Genomic DNA, 23626 nt, shown 5'->3' with positions numbered 1-23626 from the left:
AAGACTATGGCGCTCTCTGAAACTGCACTGATGGGAAAAGGATCTTCTCGCATGTATACGATCACTTCTCCTCCTTAATCCATGGGTCTGTTTTTGCCAGATTGCTTTGGGGTAGGCAGCTTTTGTCTGGCAGCCTGGTCTTGATCCAAAGCCCACCAAAGTAAATTCAAAGATGCTCCTTGACTGGAGCTTCCATTGTCCATCCCCCTCCATGTTGACAGCAGTATAGAAATCACTTCTAATAATACTTTTCAATTGTTAAAATTGCAGCTTCATCTTAGAGGTTGTTTTGACACCAGCCAGCAAGGCTACAGCCTGGACAGAGGTTGCAGCAGATTTCTGGATAATCTGTGGTGCTGTAGAAGGTTCTGTTCTCTTTGGTCTGGTGTAACCCACCAGTGTTTTCCGGGCTCTTTGAAAAAATATGCACAATAACATCCAGATTGCCCTGTTTTCAGAAATGTGAGGTTTTCATGTTTTGCTTTGTTTGTAAAATGGGCCCAATTTCCTGAAAAACCCGCAGTCTCACAGCTATTGGAGCGCCATCTTTGAGCAGTTTTCCATCTTTTCACATTTGAACTTTTCTTTTGTAGACGAGATTTGTCCTCCAGACCCAGGGGGTGGTTCAGAGCGTCACAGGGCTGTTTCCAAAAATGGCCATTTTGCCAAAAAGTCACAACAAATGATTTCTTTGGGCTGCAAAAGAGTCTAGGGTATAAATGCCAGTGTGGGGTTTTGTTTTTTTTTTTGAGCTGTTACCTGGAGGAAAAAAAATAAGAGTGACCGCTTGATTTTTGTGCACGGCTCTAGTCCAAAATTTTGAAGTGTCATGGGAATGTAAGAGTGGGCTGGTAGGATAATCTATCTCCATCTATTATAATCCATACAGGAAAGAAAGATTTACTTCATGCTGAGGTCAGAGCTGTGCTATCGCCAGCATGTCCCAACACAGATACTGCTGAGGGAGAATAGATTCCATGGGTCGTGTGGACAATCACTTTCTACTGAGAATCGTGCTCTGGATTCTAGCCTCTAAGCTGGTTGTAACGTGTAGACGAGTTTGTAGCGCGCCTTGCACGATAGGGTCCTACGTTCTGTCACAGTACGTGAATTTGTTGTTCTTGTGGTTATTAAAACACTTCTCCTGAAAAGAAAATCTGTGGGTAAGGGCCATTTACAAGCATTCTGGAGAGAGCCAAACCAAGTCCCGTCCTTTGATATAACTCCTTGGAGGTCTATGCCAACAGAGCTTTTGACCCGCTATTGGAGCTGGTGTCATGCTGATGCCCCACCCCATCCCCAATACTGACAAGGCCTGTTCTGAATCAGAACTGGCAAGTAAAATGGCCAAGTAGTGCACATTGGAAAAAAATAATCCCAACTCTACATACAATATGATGTGGACTAATTTAGCTACAACTACTCAAGAGAGATCTTGGAGTCACTGTGGATAGTTCTTTGAAAACATCCATTCAGTGTGCAGCCGCAGTCAAAAAAGCAAACAGAATCTTAGGAATTATTTAAAAGGGGATAGAGAATAAGACAGAGAACATCTTATTGCCTCTGTGTAAAACCATGGTACGCCCACATCTTGAACACTGCGTACAGATGTGGTCACCTCATCTCAAAAAAGCTATATTGGCATTGGAAAAGGTTCAGAGAAGGGCAACTAAAATGATGAGGGGTTTGGAATGGGTTCCATATGAAGCGAGATTAAAGAGACTTGGACTTTTCAGCTTAGAAAAGAGGAGACTAAGGGGGGATACGATAGAGGTCTATAAAATTATGACTGGTGTGGGAAAGGTGAATAAGGAAAAGTTGTTTAGTTGTTCCCATAATATAAGAACTAGGGGTCGACAAATGAAATTAATAGGCAGCAGGTTTAAAAGGAAGTTTTTCTTCATGCAATGCACCGTCCACCTGTGGAACTCCTTGCCAGAGGATTTTGTGAAGACTAGGACTTTAACAGGGTTCAAAAAGGAGCTAGCTAAATTCATGGTCCATCGATGGCTATTAGCGAGGAGGAGTAGGGATGTTGTCCCTAGCCTCTGTTTGTCTGGAAATGGATGACAGGAGAGGGATCACATGATGATTCCCTGTTCTGTTCACTCCCTTTGGCTCTGGGGCACCTGGCATTGACCACTGTTGGCAGACGGGATGCTGGTCTAGATGGACCTTTGGTTTGACCCCAGTATGGCTGCTCTTACCTTCTTATGTTCCCCGAGCATCTCCATGGTATCGTGCTGCCGCGTCACTGGCTCAGGAGCTCACAGTTTCACCACAGGGTGAGCGTGCAGTTCGGTCCCGTGGCCACGCTGAGGTCCTGGCGCTGTGGCACAGACGGCAGTATTGTAGGCTTCCTAGTTTTGTCACCCTGACATTTCCCCCTCCAGCCTGAGGTCTCTACCTGCCTTTCTAGGGTGCAACTCAGACCTGCTCTTACAAAGTGCTTGAGAAGTAAGCCAGGACAGGCACATTGGGCTTGTAAGCATCCTTTTTGGTCTCTGTTGTGTAGTGCTTAGCACGGTGGGGGGCTGGCTTCAGGACCAGGGCCCCAAATCTTCAGTAGTAATAAACGTGGCACCTCGAGGGTGGCTTGCAGAAAATAAGCAAATTCCCCTTCTGCCTTCCTTGCTAGTGAGAGACTGGAGACGAGAAACCGCCCCAAGAGAAAAGGCCCCCCCGGTGCACCCGTCAGCATGCACACCCTCACGCATGCACTTGAGAAGGTTACGTTGGGAAAGAGCTCAGAGTGTTCATTGGGAGGTACAGGTGCGGAAGGGTTGTACCGTGGGGTTTGGAGGGCACAGTTACAGACCACTACAGCCGCCCAGAGAGAGAAGAAAGAGAGATCTACAATTGGTACCAGATGCACACGGAAGCTAATGACCTGACAAGCGCTGTGCTCATAAAACAAATTCTTTCAAAAGGAAGCACATGGAAATATAAGCTAGTGAAAGAATTTGCAGTGGCTGCCCTGAAACCATTTCTCACTTCATAAACAGGCCTGTGCAGGAAAATCAGCCTTTTTTTTTTCCCCCTGTGGTCCTTTCTCTTGCCATTTTTCCCCTCCTCCATCCAATCCCAGTCCTGGATGGGCTGTTCCATGTGGGTTTCCATGGGAATGGGACTTGGCAGGCATTGGCGCTGAGCTCTGTCCATGCTACACACGCACCCGTCGCGTTTTTGGGTGACTTCGCTCAAGGACGGTTTCTCATCGTGGCTGAGCGGGTTCCTTCCACAGAGCCGCTTCCTGCAGCCGTACCGTCTGGTGCAAGCAGCCTGCGGAACCCCAGCTGTTGCAGGCAGCTGTGTGGCTGATTCACTAGGTAGTTTTGGGGGTGCTGTGCCTCTTGGCAGTGGCTGTGGTCCGTGACAGACTGGCGGTGTTTTATCCAAGCGGTGGCTACATTTCCTCGGTGGGGAAAGCGAATCCTCTCCCCCGACAACTGAGTATCTTTGGTACAGAATGCAGCATGATTATTTCTGTTTGCGGTACTGTAGCCCCTCGAGACTCTGGCTGAGAAATCGGGGCCCTGTTTGGTGGGTGCTGTCCGGACACACAAGGAGAGATGGTCCCTGCCATGCAGAACTTAGGCCAGGTCTGTACTGGCGGATAGAAGACCTGCAACTCCAGCTACATCCCTTGCATCGATTTTCTGGGGCAGCCCCATAGCGGGAAGTCGACAGGAGAAACTTTCCCCTTAGTTCTGGGGGTCAACGGGGGTGCCCTCAGCATTTGATTTAGTGGGTCTTTACCAGACCCGCTAAATCAAACACCGGAAGATTGATCTCCGGAAGTGTAGATGTGCCCTGAGAATCGAAACAGCCAAGCTAGGATGTGTGCGTGTGAGGGGAATGGTTAAGGAAATGAAGCACGGAGAGATCACAGCTTGCCTGAGATCCCACAGGGGGTCTGTGGTAGAGCCAGGAGCTGAACCCTGAGCATCAGGCCAGCACGTTAACCACAAAAACATCCTTGTAAGGTCTGGCCAGCGACCTGTGGCGCTGGATCAAAGCAGAGACGGCCCTGAGGGGAGTGAGGAGGGAAAGGAGACGCCACAAAGGGGGAAGACTGTCTGAGAGGAATGAGGGAGAGTGTCCCTGAGGCCATGTCTACTCGGAAGGTGCTGTAGCGGCCTAGCCATGGCTCCACAGCTAAGCCGCTGCAACCCTGTAGTGTAGACAGAGATGGCTGCTCCAGAAGGGGGTTTCCCTGCCACTGTAGAATCACCGCGTCCTCGTGATGGTAGCAAGGACGGCAGAAGCATTCTTCCACCCGCCGAGCTGTGTCTACACCCTGAGTGCTGTAAGTGTAGACCAGGCCTGACTCTTCCACACACTGTTAAGTCTAGGGTGTATTTAACCAGCGTACAGACGTGTCCAGTACGCAGCCCCGGTTGGCTGACGCGGCCCCTGCAGTGCTGGCCGCACGCGTATTGGGTCGGTGCAGATCTCCATGAGGGGAAGTGTGTTTTTGGGGGGGGGGTGCCTGCACGCAAGCGGGATCCTAGGGGAGGCTGGCCCAGTGGTTAGGGAAGAGCCTGGGACTTGGAAGATGCCTATTAATCAGTGTCTGAATGTGATCGGATGTTTTAACTCAATTCACAAGACGTTAGTAGCGTGCAAGAGTTGTGCCAGTATACACGCACCACAAACCTTCCTGCCCCGATGCCAGTCTCGCTCAGCGTGAGAGCATGTGTGTGAGTGCGGATGAGCACCGTGTCGCTCAGGGTAGGGGTGGCAGTGTGTGTAGGGGGGTGATATTGTGAGTGCAGACGAACACTGGGCTGGTTTAACTTGTGTAGCTAACTGATTTCCTCGGGTGCCCCCGTCCGCAGCTGGTGGCCAGGAACACACGGCTTGGCGATGCAGGCGTGCGTTGGAGTGAGCAGCTTCGGCTTACACGCTTTGTTGAGTGACCCCAAAGCTCCGGGGAGGGGATCCTTGTGTGGAGGCAGCCTGTCCTAGAGCAACCCACTGCTCCACTTGTAGAGGTGGGCTCTGCTGGGATTCTTGCAGACAGGGACCAGGGCTCCTTCACGTCCATCGGGTCCCCTCAGAGCCCCTCATTTGTACATTCCCGCTCCGCTGTCGCCGCTTTTCTCAGTTTCCAGGGGGCTCCGATCGCCCGGGGCAGCCAGGAGGGATGCAGAGATGGGGAAGCAGAGCCCAGTCTGCGGTGTTGTAGGGCCTGATCCTGAGAGATGCCCAGAATTGAAGTCAGTGGCGCTACATAACCTCTGGGAGCCATGGCTTTGAAAAACGTGCCTGCCTGAGCCCCCATCCTGCGAGTGGGTTCACATGGGCCGATCCTGCACAGTCTCGCTAACAAAGATGCTGTTCTCCAGGTTGCCAGGGGCTGCCCATTATTATCTTTCCCCCGCAGTGGTCCCTAGAGCCTAACACCGAGATCGAGCCAGGTGCTGTACATACAACCCAAGTAGGCCAGTCAGGCTGAGAGGGGAAACAGAAACACAGCGAGGAGTCCTGGGTGACTCCCGTGGCAGGTCAGTGGCTGAGCTGGGAACAGGCTCCCTGGCTGTCAGTTTACTGTCCGCTAGACAACACTTGGCTCTGTGTGTGCGTGCGTGTGTGTGTGTGCGTGTGTGTGTGGGTGCGCGTGCTGAGAGCAGGTGGAGAGTCAACTGAGGCGGGGGCGGGGGAGGATATGCTGGGATCCAGTAACCTCTGGGCAGAACACTTCCCCAGAGCAACCCAGGAAGCTGTTGTGGACAGGGTGCTTTGAGCCCCCTCGCTCCATGCTACCATTGGTTCTGCCACCGCTGTGGATGAACTAGCCAGCGCTGGACTGCAGGGAAACTCCCTGTCTTAGCCTGCTGCCGCACCGCCTCTCCCTTACAAAATGGAAGGGGACGAGGTAGAATGAGGGGCGCTTTGCAGCGTGCCAATCGGAGAACCCCAAATCCACCCAGGGGGTTGTCCGCGCTGGGCTGCCCTGCGATTCTCTTCCTCCCTCTGTCTCCTCTACAGCTGCGCCCGCCCGGCCTGCGGGGAGCACGGCAGCTGCCTGCCATTGCAGCTGGACCACGCCTCGGTGAACTGCACGTCCGGCGGCCCAGGACACATGAAATGCGCCGTCACCTGTGAGACGGGATTCGTCCTCCAGTCCAGCAGCGGGAAGCGGGTGAGCCCCAGCGAGGTGAGTTCAGGTGGAAATCACCCTGCAAATCACCCTACCCACCTCTCTCCAGCTGCCCCCAGCTCTGCCAGTGCCCCTCAGTCTGACCCGGGCCACCCACGGCTCTGTCAGCCTGAGGCTGTTTGGCACAGGGGCTGCCCGTCAAGCCACATGGAAGGGAAGTGACGACAACGCCCAAGGCGGGAAGCTACTCCTGAGGAGTGCGGAGAGGGCTTTGCCCTCAAATCTCTCTTCTGGGTGCCAACCGCAGGAACACATTCAGTGGGGGGGAGGGGAGACAGACATCTGTTGTGAGTCCAGGATCACCCCTTGGTTTGATTTTTTTCTGGAATGCAGAAGACTGGTGCCTCAGAAATACTCCTTCTCCACCTCTCCCCTGGTAGTAGCCTCTTTCATGGATGCAGGGCTGAGGTGACGCAGAAGGGAAGAAAGCAGACACCACGACCCTGCTGCTCCGTATTGGCCTACCTTTCCTCCTTTGAGTTCTGCTAGTCACACCTTGATCTCTATACGCTCTATACACCTCCTAGTCAAGCATGCAGCACAGAGGGGAAACTGAGGCATGCACAGGCGTCGCATGAAATATGCAGATACCCCACTTCATCGCAGTCTGCACAGTCAGACACCCGTATATGGGCCTACAGGAGTCTGAGGGAGAGTGTATCTACACTGGTGCCATTTCCACAACGAGGGGCGGGAAACAAATACACAAAGTTGTACATTCAAAGCAGTGTATGAATGTACACCTTCCTCTCCCTTCACTCCAGCAATGCCCTGACCTACCCAGTTACACCCACATGCTCTCTCTTGGAGCATGTTTGCACAGGGACATCCAAAGTTCATTCAAATTAACCAAAGATGTGAATTTGAAGTGGATTGGGTCATCCACATGAAAACCACAAGAAAAAAGTGGCCTCATTTCCCCTGAGTTTAATTTTCTTCAAAGGGAATTAAACCAACTTTAATTCTGAGTAACAGTGTCCGTGCAGGAGCCTTAGTGAAGTTTAATCCACTTCAGATTCACATCTTAATTCAGATTAATTTTCCTGGATGTCCCATGTAGACAAGCCCTCGGACTCAAGGTCATGTCTGATGGAATTCCATTAAAGTCAATGGAAGTACCTCAGGGGTGAATTCAGTCCAGCTACACTCCCTGTTGCCCATGCCCCAGCCCACTTCTGAATTGTCCCAGCAGTCCAGGGGCCAGCCCTGTGCCACGCCCTCCGTCTTGCCCGGCAGCAGCTGATGAGTATACAACCCCGTCTATGCAGGATACTGCTCTTTGCACCCTGGAGGGCCAATCCTGGTGAATTTGCCGCGTACAGCATGTGCAGGTGTGATCCGTTAGCCAAGCGTATTGTCCAGAGAGGAGCCGAGTGGGGATGATGGTTGTGGCATTGGGGAGAGGCTCAGAGAGCGCGTGGGGTGATGCGCCATAGGCACAGGTGCTAGGAGCGCATGGCCATGCCGGTGGGAGTAGCTAGAATGCCGGGTGTTGCCGGCGGGCTGTCACGGATAAAGGGGAAGGTGCTTGTGTGTGTGTTGGTGAGAACACAGTATGTGAAGAGGGATAGCTCAGTGGTTTGAGCATTGGCCTGCTAAACCTGGGGTTGTGAGTTCAATCCTTCAGGGGGCCATTTAGGGATCTGGGGCAAATCTATCCGGGATGGTCCTTGGCCCTGCTATGAGGGAAAGGACTGGACTCCGTGACCTCTCAAGGTCCCTTCCAGCTCTGTGAGATGGTATATCTCCATATATTATGGATGAGGAGCTAGGCCCTAGGTTCTGGGCCAGAGAGAGACAGCCTAGGCTAGTGAGTGGGCCACAAGGTTGGCGTAACCAAGCTGGTCTCCGGGGATAGGCGTTGGACCTAGAATTTGCAGAGGGTGCTGCTTGAACCACAGCAGTGCTTTGACTGTGGCGGGAGTCCGTGTTGTGTGCACCTCCCTTCCCAGGCCCTTGCTTTAAGTGCACCTCAGTTGGGTAACGCCATAGGAGAAACCTACACGGAAGGAAACCAATAGCGTCAGGCAACCCTGCATGCGGGCAACAAAATATCTCACGGGCCACACGCTGAACCCCGATGGGCCTCCCTTGTGCTGTAAACCCTTCCTTCCTCTTGGCGGTCACTGGTTCTGTACAGTCCAGGTCAGCGTCCCACAAGTGTAGCCTTGTTCCTTGCAGGCAAAGGTCTGTTACGAGCCACCCCGCTTGTTAACTAGAAAACCTGGGACAGAAGGGCCTCGATGGTGAATTACCCTAGAAATTACCCTTGCAGGTCTAGTTAAAGTCACTTGGGCAGGGCGCTGGACACGGCCCTTACTGTGTTGGTTGTATCACCATGTCTGGGCCGCTGGACTTGGGTCTGTGAAGGTAGCGCCTCTCTCCCGCACTGGACAGGAGAGCACCGCGTGAAGTGGGGGGAAGACAGAGGGGTGTCTCCGGAGAGCTTAGGAGACTTTTTCTTGAGGCTGGAAGCAGTTAGTGTCTGGAAGAGACGTCCCACTGAGAATGCATTGCCCAAGGGTTAGGTGGACACTTAGAGAACTACTAGAGTGTGAAGATTAATCAGGCTGATGGATGAACCTAGTTGGGCTGCTTGGTCCCTGTCTCTCCAAAAATGCAGCTAATCATACGGCTTTCCGGCTAACCCCCGCGTGGGTCGAGGCAGGTGTTATGGGATCTGCCACCCCAACACACGTTGGTCCGTTCTCAGGAGAAACAAACTGTTCCTTTTGCCTCTCCAGCGAGACCACACTCTGTAAATCTGCCTGGAGGGAGTCCTTAGCATTCGGCCGTTGGGGGTGAAGCGTATGGCAGGGCTGGGCTTGAGGCTGCGACCCAACCCCTAGGATGTTGCAGGTGGCCTGCGGGGAGTTTTGCCGTGGCTCTAGCACTGGTCTTCGAACTCACTGCTGGGCAGTGGGAGCCCCGGGGGTCTCCATGACTGGGTGAGCCTTTGGTGGGATGCTGCTGCTGTGATTGCCCATGCTGCTGGGCGCGCAGGCAGCACTGGTCTACACTGCTCCCCTGATGCTCCTTCATGTAGCCAGGGTTATGATTACATCTACCGTAGCTCACCGTCTTTGTAGAGGTTAACCCATGTTGGCCTCCGCACCGTGCCACATAATCAGATTTATCTCCGTGCCTGCTGGGAAAATCCAAGGGTATATCCCACCCAGCCTCACTTCCCAATGCCAGGGGCCAAGAACTGGGCTTCATAAGTAAGGGCCTGTGTGCTCTGCCAATAGACGGTGTGGTTGCAGCGACGCTGGCTGCACACACGGCGTGGGTGTACCTCCGATCACCGTAGGGCTGTAATGTGATTGGCAGGCCATAACTAGAGTCTCAGCTGGTGGTTCTGGTGTGTGCCAGGGATTTGTAAACTCTGCTTATTGACCGGTCATCCAAATTCCTAGGTGTCTGTGGGGCTACACCGAACAGAAAAGTAAGTTTGGGAGACCCAGCGACAGTATGGCTGTCCTCTGCTACGGTGCAGATATGGCTCCGTTTTGCTGTGGAGAAAAGACCGAGCCAGATTGTCTGACACGCTACACCTTGCTTAGGAGCTGTGTGCCAGCCATGGCTTTGTGGAGCCAGCCCTGCTACTGATTGCAAACATCGCTCATGCAGATGACCCATAACCGCAAAGGCCTCACTGTGCATCGTGGGGCCACACATGCATTGCAGTCTTGGAGACGGCAAAGCAAGCACGTGCCTTTGAGGGGACGAGGGAGGGTTTGGGCACGGTGTCCCAGCAGGGAAAGGAAGGGAGAGACGCTGCTATTCTTTGAATTCCCGGCCAGGGTTTTTTGCCACTGCAGTAACGCCGAGTCTGTGTCTATGCTGCACAGCACTGGCGGCGGCATGTAGGGTCCATGCTGTTACACACTGCAAGCAGCGTCCATGCTGCATTGTGTAGCTGCACACCTCCGTGAAAGGCTCCGGCCGTGGGGAGCTGCTGGAATCTTTCCTGGCCATGGAGAAGGCAGAGCCGCTGGACTGCTAAACACAGCGGCGTGTGGAGCCGTGGAGGGTACGAACCAGAAAGGTTCGGCCTTGTCTTTACTCTCTTGGCCTAAATTGTTCTTCGTGCCCACCCGGGGGAGGAGGGCGTGCAGCATACGTCCCCTACCTGCCGCCATAAGGCCTGTGCCGTCTGCACCTATCTTTAGACTACAAACCCGCTGATAAGAATCAGCCGAGTAGTCCTGTCGCGCCTTCGATGCTTTCTTCTTCAGAAAGAGTTTCTGCTGACGTGCAGCTCCGGGCGGTGGGACAGATCCGTGACCTGTGACCCCGTGGACTGCGGCGTTCCCGACCAATCGCACGTGTACTATGCTGAGTTCTCCTGCCCCACGGGGACCACCTTCCTGGAGCGCTGCTCCTTCACCTGCATCAAACCAGCTAAGCTTCAAGGTACGGGATTGGCTGCTCGGAGGCGGGATTGCCCGCACGAGGCTGCTAGGCATCCGTCCCCGTCTCTTTCAGAGCTGGGCTTTGCCTCTCCCTCCCTGCCAGTGTTGTTCTGAGTGTGCCGGCCAAGCAGCTCCTGGGTAGCCACGCTTCATTTGTCTCCTTCCCCTCCTCCAGAAGTGCAGCTGGCCGAATCAGGAGTGAGGGAGGGCACTACAGATCAGGAATGAGAAGAATGGCTGAGGGCATGTAATGGGATGGCGGAGGGCTGAGGGCACACATAGGGATGTGGCACTGGACACCTGACAGCACGTGGCCTTTTGTAGCCACAGAGGCTGCTGCCAGTGTCCACTCCCCGGAAGTACATGGCCGTAGAGCAGGCTAGAACCTGTCAGGGATGGTCTAGACGATGCTTGGTCCTGCTGTAAGGCAGGGGACTGGACACCATGACCGCTCGAGGTCCCTTCCAGTTCTACTGTTCGATGATATTCTTTCCCATTGTTCATTAGGGTGGTGACGACGTATTAATTGCATCCCATTTAGGGGTCCCAGTTAGGGAGCATGGGGGCACCGCTCTAGCTCCTGCCCCAAAGAGCTGCCAGTTTAAGACCAGAGGATGAAACAGATGGGGTGGGGGGAAGCATGAAGGAGCAAGGTGCTTGTGGCCAGGTGGTCAACCCGCTACCGAGCGACTGCTGAGATTCCTACGGGCTTCACGGCAGAGGAGGGATGTGAAGGAAGTTGAAAGAGCTTGTCAGATTCCTTTAGAGAGGGGCGTCCCTCCTCCCCTAGGCGGCGCTTCATGGACTTTTCCCTGCGCTGACAAGGGAAGGGCCTGACCTAATGTCAAAGTCCAGAAGTTGCTTTCCAGTGACTGCACTGGCAGCGGCATCAGGCCCTCGGAAAGCAGCTCTTGCTGGTTTGCATGCCCTGAGGGGTTGTGTCTGCTGCAGGGAGCCCTGATGGCTTCCTCCTGGGCTCTGAGCATGCTCTGCTTCTCTCTCCTGGAGTCAGGAATGAGCCAATGGCTGACCTGCCTGGAGGATGGGCTCTGGTCGCTCCCGGAAGCCTACTGCAAGCTGGAATGTGATGCACCTCGCGCGGTGGCCAATGCCAGGCTGCTGGTGCCCCGGTGCCTGCAAGGGAACCACGACGTGGGGTCTGTCTGCCGCTACAAGTGCAAGCCGGGATACCACGTGGCCGAGAGCATGGAGAGCAAACCCCGGAAGTAAGTCAGAAGCGCTTCTGTCTCGGACGCGTTCCCCGCGGCCCTCGAATTCCGTGTCCGTGTCCGTCTCCTCTACTGCTTCTCCCCTGTTGCTTGCCACAGCGTGGCGGGGGGCACAGAGATCTGTACAAGTGAGCGTGGCCGCCGGCGTGTGCGTGCCATTCCCCATCGCTGCGTGCAAAATCGAGTGTTTGGTTTGAAGCGGGTAGGAACACGACGTGACTCTCCTGTGTCCCCACCCGCGCACGTGGATGGCAGCCGTGCCATACAGCCCCCCGCGGAGGTCCAGAGAGGCCTGGGCCCCGTCCAGCAGCTGAGGCCTCTAGCCATAATAAAAATAGCAAGTCACGGCACGTGGAAACAAAACAAGGCCCCGCGGGAAGAGCGAGACGTGGTTTGAATTTTTGTTTGACTTTAACAAAGCCTTTTCTAGCCTTTCTCTGCGCAGAGGCGCGTGAAACCAGGTTGTGAAACGTATCAAATGCCCCCAAATTAAACAAGAGTCGAAATGGGAGGCCCCCTTGGAGCTTGAGGCCTCTGGGCCTCGCCCCCCGGGATTGGCCCTGACGCAAGTTTACGCCGACTCTGTACTCAACAAGCGGCCTCAAAGCAAAACCGAGCCTCTGACTAGGAGAGATCAGGATGCGACAGTTTGAGTGTCGCAGAAGGTGGTTGAACCTTCCTCTGAAGCATCTGGTATGGGCCTCCTTCACTGGAGGCACGTGCGCCGTCTCCGTGACCTCGGGGGGCTCCTCGCCGGCTTCGCGTTATACCTCTGAGCGAGGGTTGCGGAGCTAGGGCCTTAGCCGGTGGGTAGCTGCCGTCTTTGAAATGAGGGATGCAGCCTTGGCGCTTGCGGTGACTCTCCGTGGGGACAGAGCGGCTAACCCTGCTGGTAATTACACTGCCGTGGGAAGAGGCGTTCTCCTCTGTAGGAGAAGATGCTGGCGGGACGGGGGCGCTGCTCTCCGGACTGTGCTGATGCCATCCCGTGGCGCTAGACGCTGCCGGGGTGTCCTTGGAAGGAGACTCCTGCAGCCTGGCCAGTTGCGATCATTCGAGAGTGCGAGCCAGTGTTTGGGGTCTCCCCGGGGGCTTGGCCTAATGGCAGATCAGGTCATTTTTAGCCTCCCCTGTAAGTTTTAATTGGAGGCAGCTTTCTTCTTCCCCGGCTCTCCTTGGCAGAGGCGTATGCTGCTGCGCACTGCAAAACGGTTGGCGTGTCCCCCCCCCATGTCATTCCTGCACAGTCCTTTGTCCAGCCGGCTGAGGGGTCCTGGGCCGACAAGGAGCCTGCCAGGAGAGTCGTCAATGTCATGCATAATGACCCTGCGCCCCCATTGCAAATCAAGGCTTTCTCTGCAAGTAGAATGGCATAAGCTAGAGTGGCTGTCATAAGAACATAAGAACGGCCGTACAGGGTCAGACCAAAGGTCCATCTAGCCCAGTATCCTGTCTGCCGACAGTGGCCAGCACCAGGTGCCCCAGAGAGGGTGGACCGAAGACAGTGATCAAGCGATTTGTCTCCTGCCATCCCTCTCCAGCCTCTGACAAACAGAGGCCGGGGACACCATTTCTATCCCCTGGCTAATAGCCTTTTATGGACCTAACCTCCATGAAATTATCTAGCTTCTCTTTAAACTCTGTTATAGTCCTAGCCTTCACAGCCTCCTCTGGCAAGGAGTTCCACAGGTTGACTACACGCTGTGTGAAGAAGAACTTTCTTTTATTCGTTTTAAACCTGCTACCCATTAACTCCATTTGGTGTCAGAGCTGTGTTGTGTTTGTGTGCATCGCTGCGGCACACGCAAGCCCAAGTCCTGGCCCTGCGCCTCTTTGAGCGAGGCCAGGAGAAAAAGATGGCTCCCTATGAACGTTTGCGTGAATCGGTTTGTTGATTGCGCTCCGCCAGCCTTTCCCTGGGTGAGGAGCTGTTGATGTGCAATTAAATCTTGGCTTACACATGTTGACTTACGAGTTTGCTGATAGGCTAATTAGACTCACCAGCCATCTGGAAGCAGGAGGACGCAGTAACCAATGTAAACTGTGCAGACTTTTGTTTTCCCATGTATTCTCCAGCCTGTCAAGTCCCCTGCCCCCGCTGTTAAGGGGCTTCTCTTCATTGCACTGGGGCAGCTCTGGGCAGTGGAAGGTTTTTGCAAATTTCTCAAGCTCTCCTTGAGTTCACCAAACCAGTTGGAGTTAAGAGACCTGCCCCTTGTGACATTTCAGCCTGGGGGTGGGAGAAAGTGGCCTTTAGCTACTTGACCGTAGTCCCCAGTGCTGGGGGAGTGTGGGGCCGAACCCCAGCGCGAAGGAGAGAAACCCCGAGTTTGGTGAGTTCTGCTGGCTGGAGATTTGTCAATTTCACATGCGTTCATTTTTTTGATTGTATCCCTTTGGTATATATGGTCGTGCCAATTTTCTTCCACTATTTGATGTGAGGAAGTGGGTCTGGCCCATGAAAGCTCATCACCTAATAAACCATCTTGTTAGTCTTTCAAGTGCTACATAGTCGTGTCTTTTGTTTCAGCTAGACCAGACTAACACGGCTACATCTCTGTCACTGGAGGTGACTGTGTTCCTAGTGATCCTCGTGAGGCCCGTAGATTCCCCCCTCCCCAGGTGATTCATTTAAAAGAAACCATGTTGCTCTAGCTATAGCGAACCCTATGCTGTGTTAGGATTAGGGATGTAAAAGAGCTCCGGCAGCAGCCCCTGTTCGCAGGGGTCCCAGAGGGGAGCTGGGACCCCCCACGGATAGGGACTGGTGGACCTGGTGCGAGCTGGGACCGAGGAAGTCCGGCTCATGCTCGGTCCAGGAGCTACCCCCGCTGCAGATCTGCAGTTTAAATGTAGCAGGAACCAGACTGCCTGCGCTTACTACATTTAAACTGCAGAGCCGCAGCGGGTGGAGGGGGGGTAGCTCCCCGACCCAGTGTGAACCAGGACTGAGCGCCCTCCCTTTCGACTGATCGTGATACAAATTGTATCAGCGACACGATCGTCCAGTTACCCGCCTCTTAACATCCTTAGTAAGGACGAGAGCGCCTCCCCCTTTCTCTCGATAGCTCGGTTTATGTAAATAGCGGCTTTTTAGGGGGCCTGTGCTTTCAGCCATGCTTGTGTGAGTCAGCATCGCTCTAATCCGGTTCTCACTCTGCTAGTGAAATGGATTATGGATCAGGATTGCTCCTACGCCCCCTCGTGTGCAAGGCGCTGCGTGGAGACATGAAGAGGCAGTCGCTGCCCCGAAGAGAGGGTCGTGCACGTAGACAAAAGATGGAAGGAGGCAGGGGGAGAGGACACCCAAGGCTGTCAAAGCCATTTTGGTGCTTAGATGCCTTTGAAAAAATCTCACCCGGCGCGCCTCTGCCTCTGGAGGTGCGGAAATACATTTACATATCTGGGCTGAAGCAGCGTGGCCAAGGTCACACAGGGAGCCTGTCGCCAAGCTAGGGAAAGCTCTCAGATATGCTCAGTCCCAGTCCAGTATCTTCACTGCAAGGCCAACCTTCCTCCCCCTCTCTGCCCCGTCTCCCCAGGCCTTCCGAAGCAGGCACAGGTCCCCACGGGTGTGTCGGTCCCTCAGACCTACGTGTGGGGAGTGGCTTCAGAATTAGGGCCAGACGTGTGGGACGCTGCCTGCCCTGAGCCCCAGTCCCATTCACCCAGCTGTCGTGGCCCTGCCATTCCCTCGGTTGTGGGGGTGTCGTTTCAGCTGTGCCGGAATTCCCTCCGCTTCCTTAGGCTCTAATTGATTTTTACCCCCCGGGAAAGCAATGACAGGCCGCCTTGTTGTTAAATGCATACACAAATGCTGCCTCCTAATCTCCTGATTAGATCCCCTCTAATTCCCTGACGAACACCGCCATGGCTGATTACACCAAGGCGGGATGTAATTAGGTAACGAAGATTGCATTGCGACGTGCGGCGCATGGGGAATCTAGGCGCGGCTGTCAGTGCTTTCAGGAGGGTTCGGCTCTACTAAGGAAGAGCAGAGAGCCCTGCCGTCCTGAATTTCAGGACATTTCTCATTCCCGTGGTGGAGGGGCGAATGTTTTGGTAGAAACGGCTGCTTGGGAGTTACCCCTTAGAGCTTTTTATTGACACAGAATCCTGGAGGACACTGTGACCGTCCAATTAAAAGGCTATGCAACGACTGTTACCGTTTGATTGCAGGGGACACCGGAACGAGGATTGTGAGGGTGGGTGGTTTGACGCATCCTGAGCTTTTGTATGCACCTGGAATCCCTTTGTCAGCTACACGGGGCGCTCTCCGGAGACAGCGCTCCAGCCCCACCCCCTCCAGACGGACACGGGGTTACTAGCAGCAGGCTGGTGGGAGCCATGGCTAGCGCTCGCCCTTGTGCTGCCAGTGGGTTAGCCATTAGCTAGCACAGGGAAATGTGGGGGAAATGGTCTTTGTGGGGTGGGGGGAAGGGGTTCCTTGGAGGGCCCTGGATTGGAGACTGGGACGATCAGACAGAGGGATCTCTCCTGAAGGCTGGATAGCGAGATGGGTCTCGTCGTGTTCCATGTGGAGGTGGCCCACTTGGGAACCCTCATCATTTGGTTGGGTCATGCTTGAATGTGGTTTTTTTGGGCCGGCCAGGCCTCTCAAGGTTGGCAGTATTTACATGGGAGCCTTTGAAGGTTCCTGTTGCTTGGGGAACAACGGGAAGATTGCTGAATGAACACACGGCTTCAGAGGCCGCTTTCCCGCTGCCCAAAGGGAGACCCCTGCCATGGTGCGGAGAAGGCCTCCGGGCTCAGAGAATATCATGTGTACAGGCCAGGGGCCTCTGCTGGGTTCACCTGGTGTCCGGAGAGCTGTATCCCAGAGCCCAGGGGCAGTGCTGTCTCACCCCATCTTAACAGCTGCAGAGTGGGAGAGGCAGGCTCTCAGTAAGGATATTAAGGACTAGTCGACTATTCGATAAGCCAAAGCTTATCGGATAGTCGAGTCGACTCGTTGCTCCCCCTCCACTTGCCGCCTCTATCAGATAGGGAAAGAAGGAGTACTTTAAAGCAGTAACACCGCACAGCTGAACCGGGGATCAGCTGTGCGGCTGTGGCTTTGAAACCCCAAGGTGGGGCTTCAAAGGGGCAGCCGCTGCCCAACTGATCCGTGGCTCAGCTGTGTGGCGCTGCCCCTTTAAAACGTGGAAGCGCCGTGGAACCTGGGGTCAGCTGCGTGGGCATTTCTGGGGAAATGAATCCCCCCACTGACCCCAGGCTCCATGGCTTTGAAATGCACAAGAGCCCACGCTGGGGACTCTGTACGTTTCAAAGCTGGAGTCAGACTTCCTGCTGGCCCTGGGCTGTACCTGGAGTTCCGCATTCCTCCTTTGCAATGTACAAGATCCCCAGCGGGGGTTCGTGTACATTTCAAAAGAGGAATGTGGAAGAGCCTGTTGACTAGTCAATGGAAATTCCATCAACTAATCCATCAATGAACTGCAATTTAACATCCTTAGTTCTCAGGGAACTGGGCCCTGGACCTTTTGGGACTCGGAGCAAAGGTCCTGGAGGAGAACAGGCAGTGAGTGCAGAGCATGGCACAGCGGGAGCGACTATGCTCACAGCAGCCTGTCACGGGCTTCCTGTGCCAGCCGTAGCTTCCAGGGTAACGCCTTGCTTTTATTGGCATGAGTAATGCCCGAGGTTGACCCCAGAGACAGGGCCAACAGAGGATAATGGTCCTACTGCTGCTGCCATCTGCGGAGGCTTTCCCATCTCTCGAGGGGCGCTGGCCGGTGTCTTTTGGAGGGGACAGGTCAGATCGCTCTGTGAGTTCCTGCTGCACAGGAATTTGTGCCACCGCCTGGTTTCAAGGAAGATACAGCCACTTGGGGTGGGATTTTCAAAGCTGCCCGGGGGAATGAAACTAATGGGAATTCCAGGTCCTCCCGGTGCCGTAGACAACCTCAGCCTGCATTCCTTTCAGCCCCGGCCTGTCTCCCGTCTCTGCTGCTTCCCTCCGCCTCAGGAGCTTCCCCCTGGCTCTCCGGGAGGGTAGATACAGGATGCCAGCGTGGCTGAGCAGCAGACGGGTGGGTGAGCATGCGAGACCAGAGCCACCTGGCGCCGGCCAAAGCGTGATTTGCATCTCGCCCCTTCACAAAATTCAACGCCGCCTGGAGACTGCCCATGCAATCCAACCTGTAATGAAGTGTTCTCCCTTCAAGTGGGCCGGCTGGTCCCTCCAGCTCCCAGCCTTGTCCAAATACTACAGGGGACTGAAGTCGACCATGAAAGAGGAAGAAAGGTGGATGTGGGGAAAGTGAAATGGAAAGAGTTAGCAGGCCGGGGGCTGGAAGCACTTCAGAAAGGCCACAGTGGGCAAACAAGGACAGACTAGGCCAGGAGCCATCCGAGGGCACGGGGCCATGTTACATTAGCTGGGCAGGAGCACGGCCTTTCGCTGAGGCCGTAGATCCCAGATAAAATACAGATGTCCTGCCATGAATTAGGGGAAAGAAAACACAGGCTGACAAATGGACTCCCATGTCCAACAGCGCCGATAATGACTTACGCCCAATTAGCTTGGAGATGGGTAGTTGTTTTCTCAAGTCCCTCTACTGTTACATGAGGAAGGGGGAGAGGCAGCAATCCAGGGACGCAGCTTTTCTGTCTTGAGGTTGACCAATAAACAGTCCCCCCTCTCTCCCTCTCGCTTTTAGACGTGGAATCCTTAAATCTCCTGCCATTGGCAGATAATGTGAGCTTTCGGCTGATTTACTGCTGTCCCTCTTGGCCTCAGTGCTGGAGATCCTCTGCTCCAAGTCCTGGCCACTCTTAATACTCATCTTGGGCGCTAGCCAAGCTCCCTGCTGCATGGTTCACGGAGCTTTCGAGACCGACATTCATGCCTTTCACATCAAACGCAGCTCCGCCAGGCCTCATAAGTCTTCCCTGTGGCCTCCACCTTCTGCCCATTAAACATCTGCTTGAAACACTTGAGTTTTGGTTTTATTTTCCTTGGGCTCCCGGCTCCCCGGCTAATCCTAAGTAAATGTCGCTCTCCCAGATCAGACGGCATCAAGGTGTTTTTGTTGAGCAGGGAAGTTGCAGGTTTTTGAAAGTTTTTGAAAAGTTTTTCCCCCTGTCCCTCCCTTCCAGAGCCTCTCTGGAAAGGGGCTGCTTAGCCTCTCAGGGCCAGCCGTGTACCTGCCGCCACCTGCCTGGGGCTGAGGGGAGGAGAACCCTATTGGGAAGGATACTAGAGAGGGATATTTGCCTGGGGTGGGTACCCGAAGATGAGAGTTATGCTGCAGGGTGCGTGGGATGTGCCATTTCACGTCAGTCGGGGGGTGGGGTAGGCTGGGGGAGCTGCAATAGATCGCTGCTCGCGAGGAAGGCCGGCGTACGCTCCCTGATCAGCCTCTGCGTTAGTAACCCGGGGTGGATGGCGTTCAGGTCCACAGGACAGCGGCTGTGTTTGCAACCAGCTCCGCTCCCTCCCCCGGTTCTGTCTCACACGGCGTCGTTCCCCCTCTGCGGCGGGGGGAGACGGGCAGCCGACGGGAAGCCCCCGGCTGTTCATTCCAGCGCTGCGAGGAGGCGCGCGGCAGCAAAGGCTCTCGCCCCCGCACCGGCGCCTGAGCAAACCCCGCATGCCCTCAGATGGGGCAGGCTCCCCGCCCTGTAGATAGTAGGGGCTGGGCCACGTGGCGGGTGGCTGCCCCGCAAGCCAGACTGCGACCGTGCAGCGCTGTCGAGTCAGGCTGGGTTGCTGAGCAGTAACTCACCATGGGCGTCCCCAGGGGCCTGTACTGAGACAGCTGCCACCCAGCCAGCCTGGGGGAGGAGGGACCTGCCTGCGGGAGGATGAGAGCTGGACGGGGTCTGAGGAGGGAGAGGTGTGGCGGCAAGAATGCAATAAGTAGCTCCCCGGCGGAGTTATGCCGCTTCTGCCGAAGGGCCCTGGGGGGTGTTTTTGAAGGGCACCGGTGACCTGCAGTGGCTGGATCAGTTATTCCCACGTCTTGCTGCTGGATGATGGAGACTTGTGGTTTGGGGATTTTGCATCACTTGGGCCAGATCCGAGTAATGGCACCAATCCAGCCTCCTGGGGCAGGTGGGTCCCCCTGTGTAAGAGGGGGAGTGTACTGCTGTGACGTACCCAAGAGGTCCCCAGCTATTTTGCCTGTAACTACGATGCTGTAACTCTCTGGGCAAAGGTTCCTACTCCAGACAACCCCCAAATGCAGATTTTTCACCTTCCTTTTGGCATCTTGCTTCTGCAGGCTGATAATGCTGAAGTTCTAAAAGGGTGCTGCCAGCTAACCAACACCCTGGGTCCTGCTCTCCTCTCGCTTTGTGTGGTTACACATCCAGGCTGCTGAGTCGGGCCTACCCTTGCTGTAAACATTTCCCTGCATCCTTCACAGCCCAAATATTTGTACTGTGGTAGTGTGAGCTAGACAGACAGGGCGGTCTGGTGGATAAGGCGCAGGTCGGGGTCCCATTCCTACTGACCGAGGTGCATGTCACTTTACCTCTGTGGGCCTGTTTCACCTCCATCCTTTGGCTTGTTTGTTCAGATTGTGGGCTCTCTAGTTCAGGAACACTCTGACTATATCTCTTAGTACAGTATGGAGCCCTGATCTTTGGCAGAAGCCTGTAAGCACTACCACTGCAAAAACACTAATGAGATTACTGAAAGTGCAACTCACCAGAAACCGACACAGTCACTGTCCAAGAGGAGCGAAATGAAAAAAGGAAACAAAACCACACAAAGCAGGAGAGACATCTGTGAATGTTTTCAGTTCTATTCGTGGATTTATTTACTTGGACAGTGTCTTGCAAATAAAGACGCCCCTTCACAACCAATCTCTTAGGATTTATGTGTATTACAACCTACATTAGCTCCCCCACAAGACACCGCCACCAACTGAAATGCTGTAGTCGAGACACAGGGCTGAATTGTAGGTGCAAGGTCTCGCCACATGTGGCTTGAGGCAAGAAGTACGCAGAACGGGCCAGACTGACTCTCCTCTTCCTCTTCTGCTGATCCGAAACCTCTCATCACCTCTCATCACATATCGCGCTGGTGAGGGCAGCCGAATAGGAATGCACCCTGCTGAAATAGCTGTCCGTGGCTGGATTTTTGCCACCAAAGCTTTCTAGCATCGCCTAGGCTTCAGAAGCACAATTCAGTGCACCTATCTGTGGTCCCTTATGTGAGCTGTGTTGTAAGCCTATGTCATGTCCTAGGAACGTTTAGCTATTGCCTTTTAAGATTCTTTCTGCTGGCGGTGAGGACCGGAGAAGGAAAAAGTAAGGGATCGCTCCTGGACCATGCAAATCAGCATTACATTTGTAGAAAAGTCCAGCCATAAGGGAGTATGACTAGTAAAAGATCTGGGAAACTTTAACAAGCGGTCAAATGATTCCACAGCAAGGTCAGCCAACAGTAATTACACATTGAATTTAATAAGGATTCTGTCTACAACTATATTAACTAGGATGAAACTCACCAGAGCTATCAGTCCGCCAGCATCAAGGGGTATAAATTCATTCCAGGCTGGGGTCACAAAGACATTTCTCCCCCGCGGGATGGGTACTGCTCAGCTGCCCCAGTGCATCGTGGGGGTTTTATGCCGTCCTATGAAGTGCTTAGCAAGCAGATGGTTGCCAACAGTGGAATACTTGAGTAAATGGAATGTTGCTCTGTACACTTTTCTTTTTTTTTGCGGGGATTTGAATGTTATATTGTTTTAGCAATACAAGCTGATATTGGTCTGTTCTGGTATGGCAGTTCCTATACCAGAAAGATATTCACAGATGGGATGGAGTACAGAGGAGAGCCACAAAAATGATAAAGAGGCCAGAGGGCTTTACTGGGGAGGTACATTTGAATGAGCTAAGTTGTGTATCCCTTGGCTCCGGGATAGGGCAGGGATACACAACTTAGCTCAGGGAGATGGAGTGCATGTATCGGAAGGCTCTGAGCAGCATGGAGGGAGAAGAATTCTTTAGGGTGGCACAGGGGGAAATAGCTGGGGGAGGAGTGTGAAATTGAGGAATGGAAAATTTCAAGGAGGGGTAGAAATGTTTTCTAATCCTGAAATCTGGTAGACTGGCATAGTTGCCCAGTGTAAGTCAGGAAGCCCCCGACTTTGGACAGTGAAACCTTTGCTGAGCAAAGCGTTAGGAAATGTGCGGCCAGAAGCGGTGCTGCCTCGTTAAAGGGGTGGATAACTAAGGCCTTAATTAAGCAAAATCGTGAACTCTCAGAATCACAGAACACTAGGACTGGAAGGGACCTCGAGAGGTCGTCGAGTCCAGTCCCCTGCCCCCACAGCAGGACCAAGCACCATCTAGACCAGGGTTTCCCAACCTATGGGTCAGGACCCAAATATGGGTCGCCATTACATTTCAAAAGGGTCACCAAGTGTCTCCCCAGGTGGCTCTGCTCTCCCTCCTCCCCCTGTTTTTGAATTGCCTTGGGTCACCAAGTCTTCCTGAATTGTCAAAATGGGTCCCCACCTGGAAAAGGTTGGGAACCACTGGGTAGACCATCCGTGAAAGGTTCTAACTTGCTCTTAACTATCTCCAGTGCTGGAGAGTCCACCACCTCCCTAGGCAATTTATTCCAGTGTTTAACCATCCTGATGGGTAGGAAGTTTTCCCTAATGTCCAACCTAAATCTCCCTTGCTGCAATTGAAGCCCATTGCGTCTTGTCCTATCCTCAGAAGTTAAGAACAACTTTCCCCCCCTCCTCCTTCCAATACCCTTTTAGGTACGTGAAAACCGCTCTCATGTCCCCTCTCGGTCTTCTCTTTTCCAAACTAAACAAGCTCAATTCTTTCAGCCTTCCCTCATCGCTCAGGTCTTCTAGACCTTAAATCGTTTTTGTCGCTCTTCTCTGGACTTTCTCCGATTTCTCCGCATCTTTCCTGAAATGTGGGGCCCAGCACTGGACACAGTACTTCAGTGGAGGCCTAATCAGTGCAGAGTAGAAATCCAGGCGAGTTCAGCACACACTGAAAGTGGAAGGTTCTTGCTGAACAGCCATGGATTTAGCATGTGATGAAGGGTGGAGCTGAACTGGGGCCTAAACTCAGCCAATCACCTAGGCAGGTTCTTAACTTTCGGCGTGTGGTTAAACTCTTGGGGCAGAGGTTTCAGTGCGTTGCCGAATGGAAGCTTTCCTGTCGTTTCTCTGATTCTGTTCTCGGGCGAAGACAGCTGTATGCGCTACTCAGTATTGATTACTTGCAATCCTACCCAGAAAGCTGCCAAACATGCAGCCCAATTGGCTTGCAAAGGGGACTGTAGCTCTCTTCTCTTGCCCCCTTTTCTTTCTCCAGGCTCCCACTGCACTCGAACAGCAGGTGGTGTGGGTTGGGACACAGTTCCCAGCCAGGATCTTAAGATGAATTTCCCTCAGTCCAGGGGAAAAGGCTAAAGTCGAAGCCACAGAGCTAACAGCACCCCCTTTGGCAGCTTGCCCTTGCGGCGTTGGGGTAGTCCTCCAGACATGCAGTCCAGTCACCCCCCTCTGTGTGTGTGTTCCCCAGGAAACTGTTGAAGATCCACTGCCTGGAAACGGGAGTCTGGGAGGAAGGCAGCTGCATCCCAGTGCTGTGCGAGCCGCCCCCGCCTGTCTTTGAGGGGATGTACAACTGCACCCACGGCTTTGAGCTGGACACGCAGTGTGTGCTCCGCTGCGACCCTCAGAGCAAAAGGGTAAGAGTGACTTCTTGAAAGGGGACTGCAAGAGCAGCCCACGCCAGCTGGAGGACTCCCGGGATGTGAGCTGGCCTGCAAGCCGCGTGGCTGACGAACGCGATGCGTTGCGAAGGAT

General features: G+C 53.9%; 1 protein-coding gene across 1 annotated transcript in view; it reads left to right on the top strand.

Moving 5' to 3' along the window:
- PAPPA2 (pappalysin 2) overlaps positions 1-23626 on the top strand; it is a 146260-nt gene that overhangs the window by 73606 nt on the left and 49028 nt on the right. Inside the window, exons 14-17 of the mRNA XM_075936896.2 lie at positions 5995-6163; positions 10405-10582; positions 11594-11807; positions 23340-23508. Of these exons, the coding sequence (XP_075793011.2) occupies positions 5995-6163; positions 10405-10582; positions 11594-11807; positions 23340-23508 (730 nt within the window). The remainder of the gene's footprint in view (positions 1-5994; positions 6164-10404; positions 10583-11593; positions 11808-23339; positions 23509-23626) is intronic.

The sequence above is a fragment of the Pelodiscus sinensis genome, chromosome 9 (assembly GCF_052426305.1).
Source record: "Pelodiscus sinensis isolate ZL-2025 chromosome 9, ASM5242630v1, whole genome shotgun sequence".
Lineage (NCBI taxonomy): Eukaryota > Metazoa > Chordata > Testudines > Trionychidae > Pelodiscus > Pelodiscus sinensis.
Note: the sequence above shows the minus strand (reverse complement) of the source record. Positions and strands in the feature narration are given on the sequence as shown.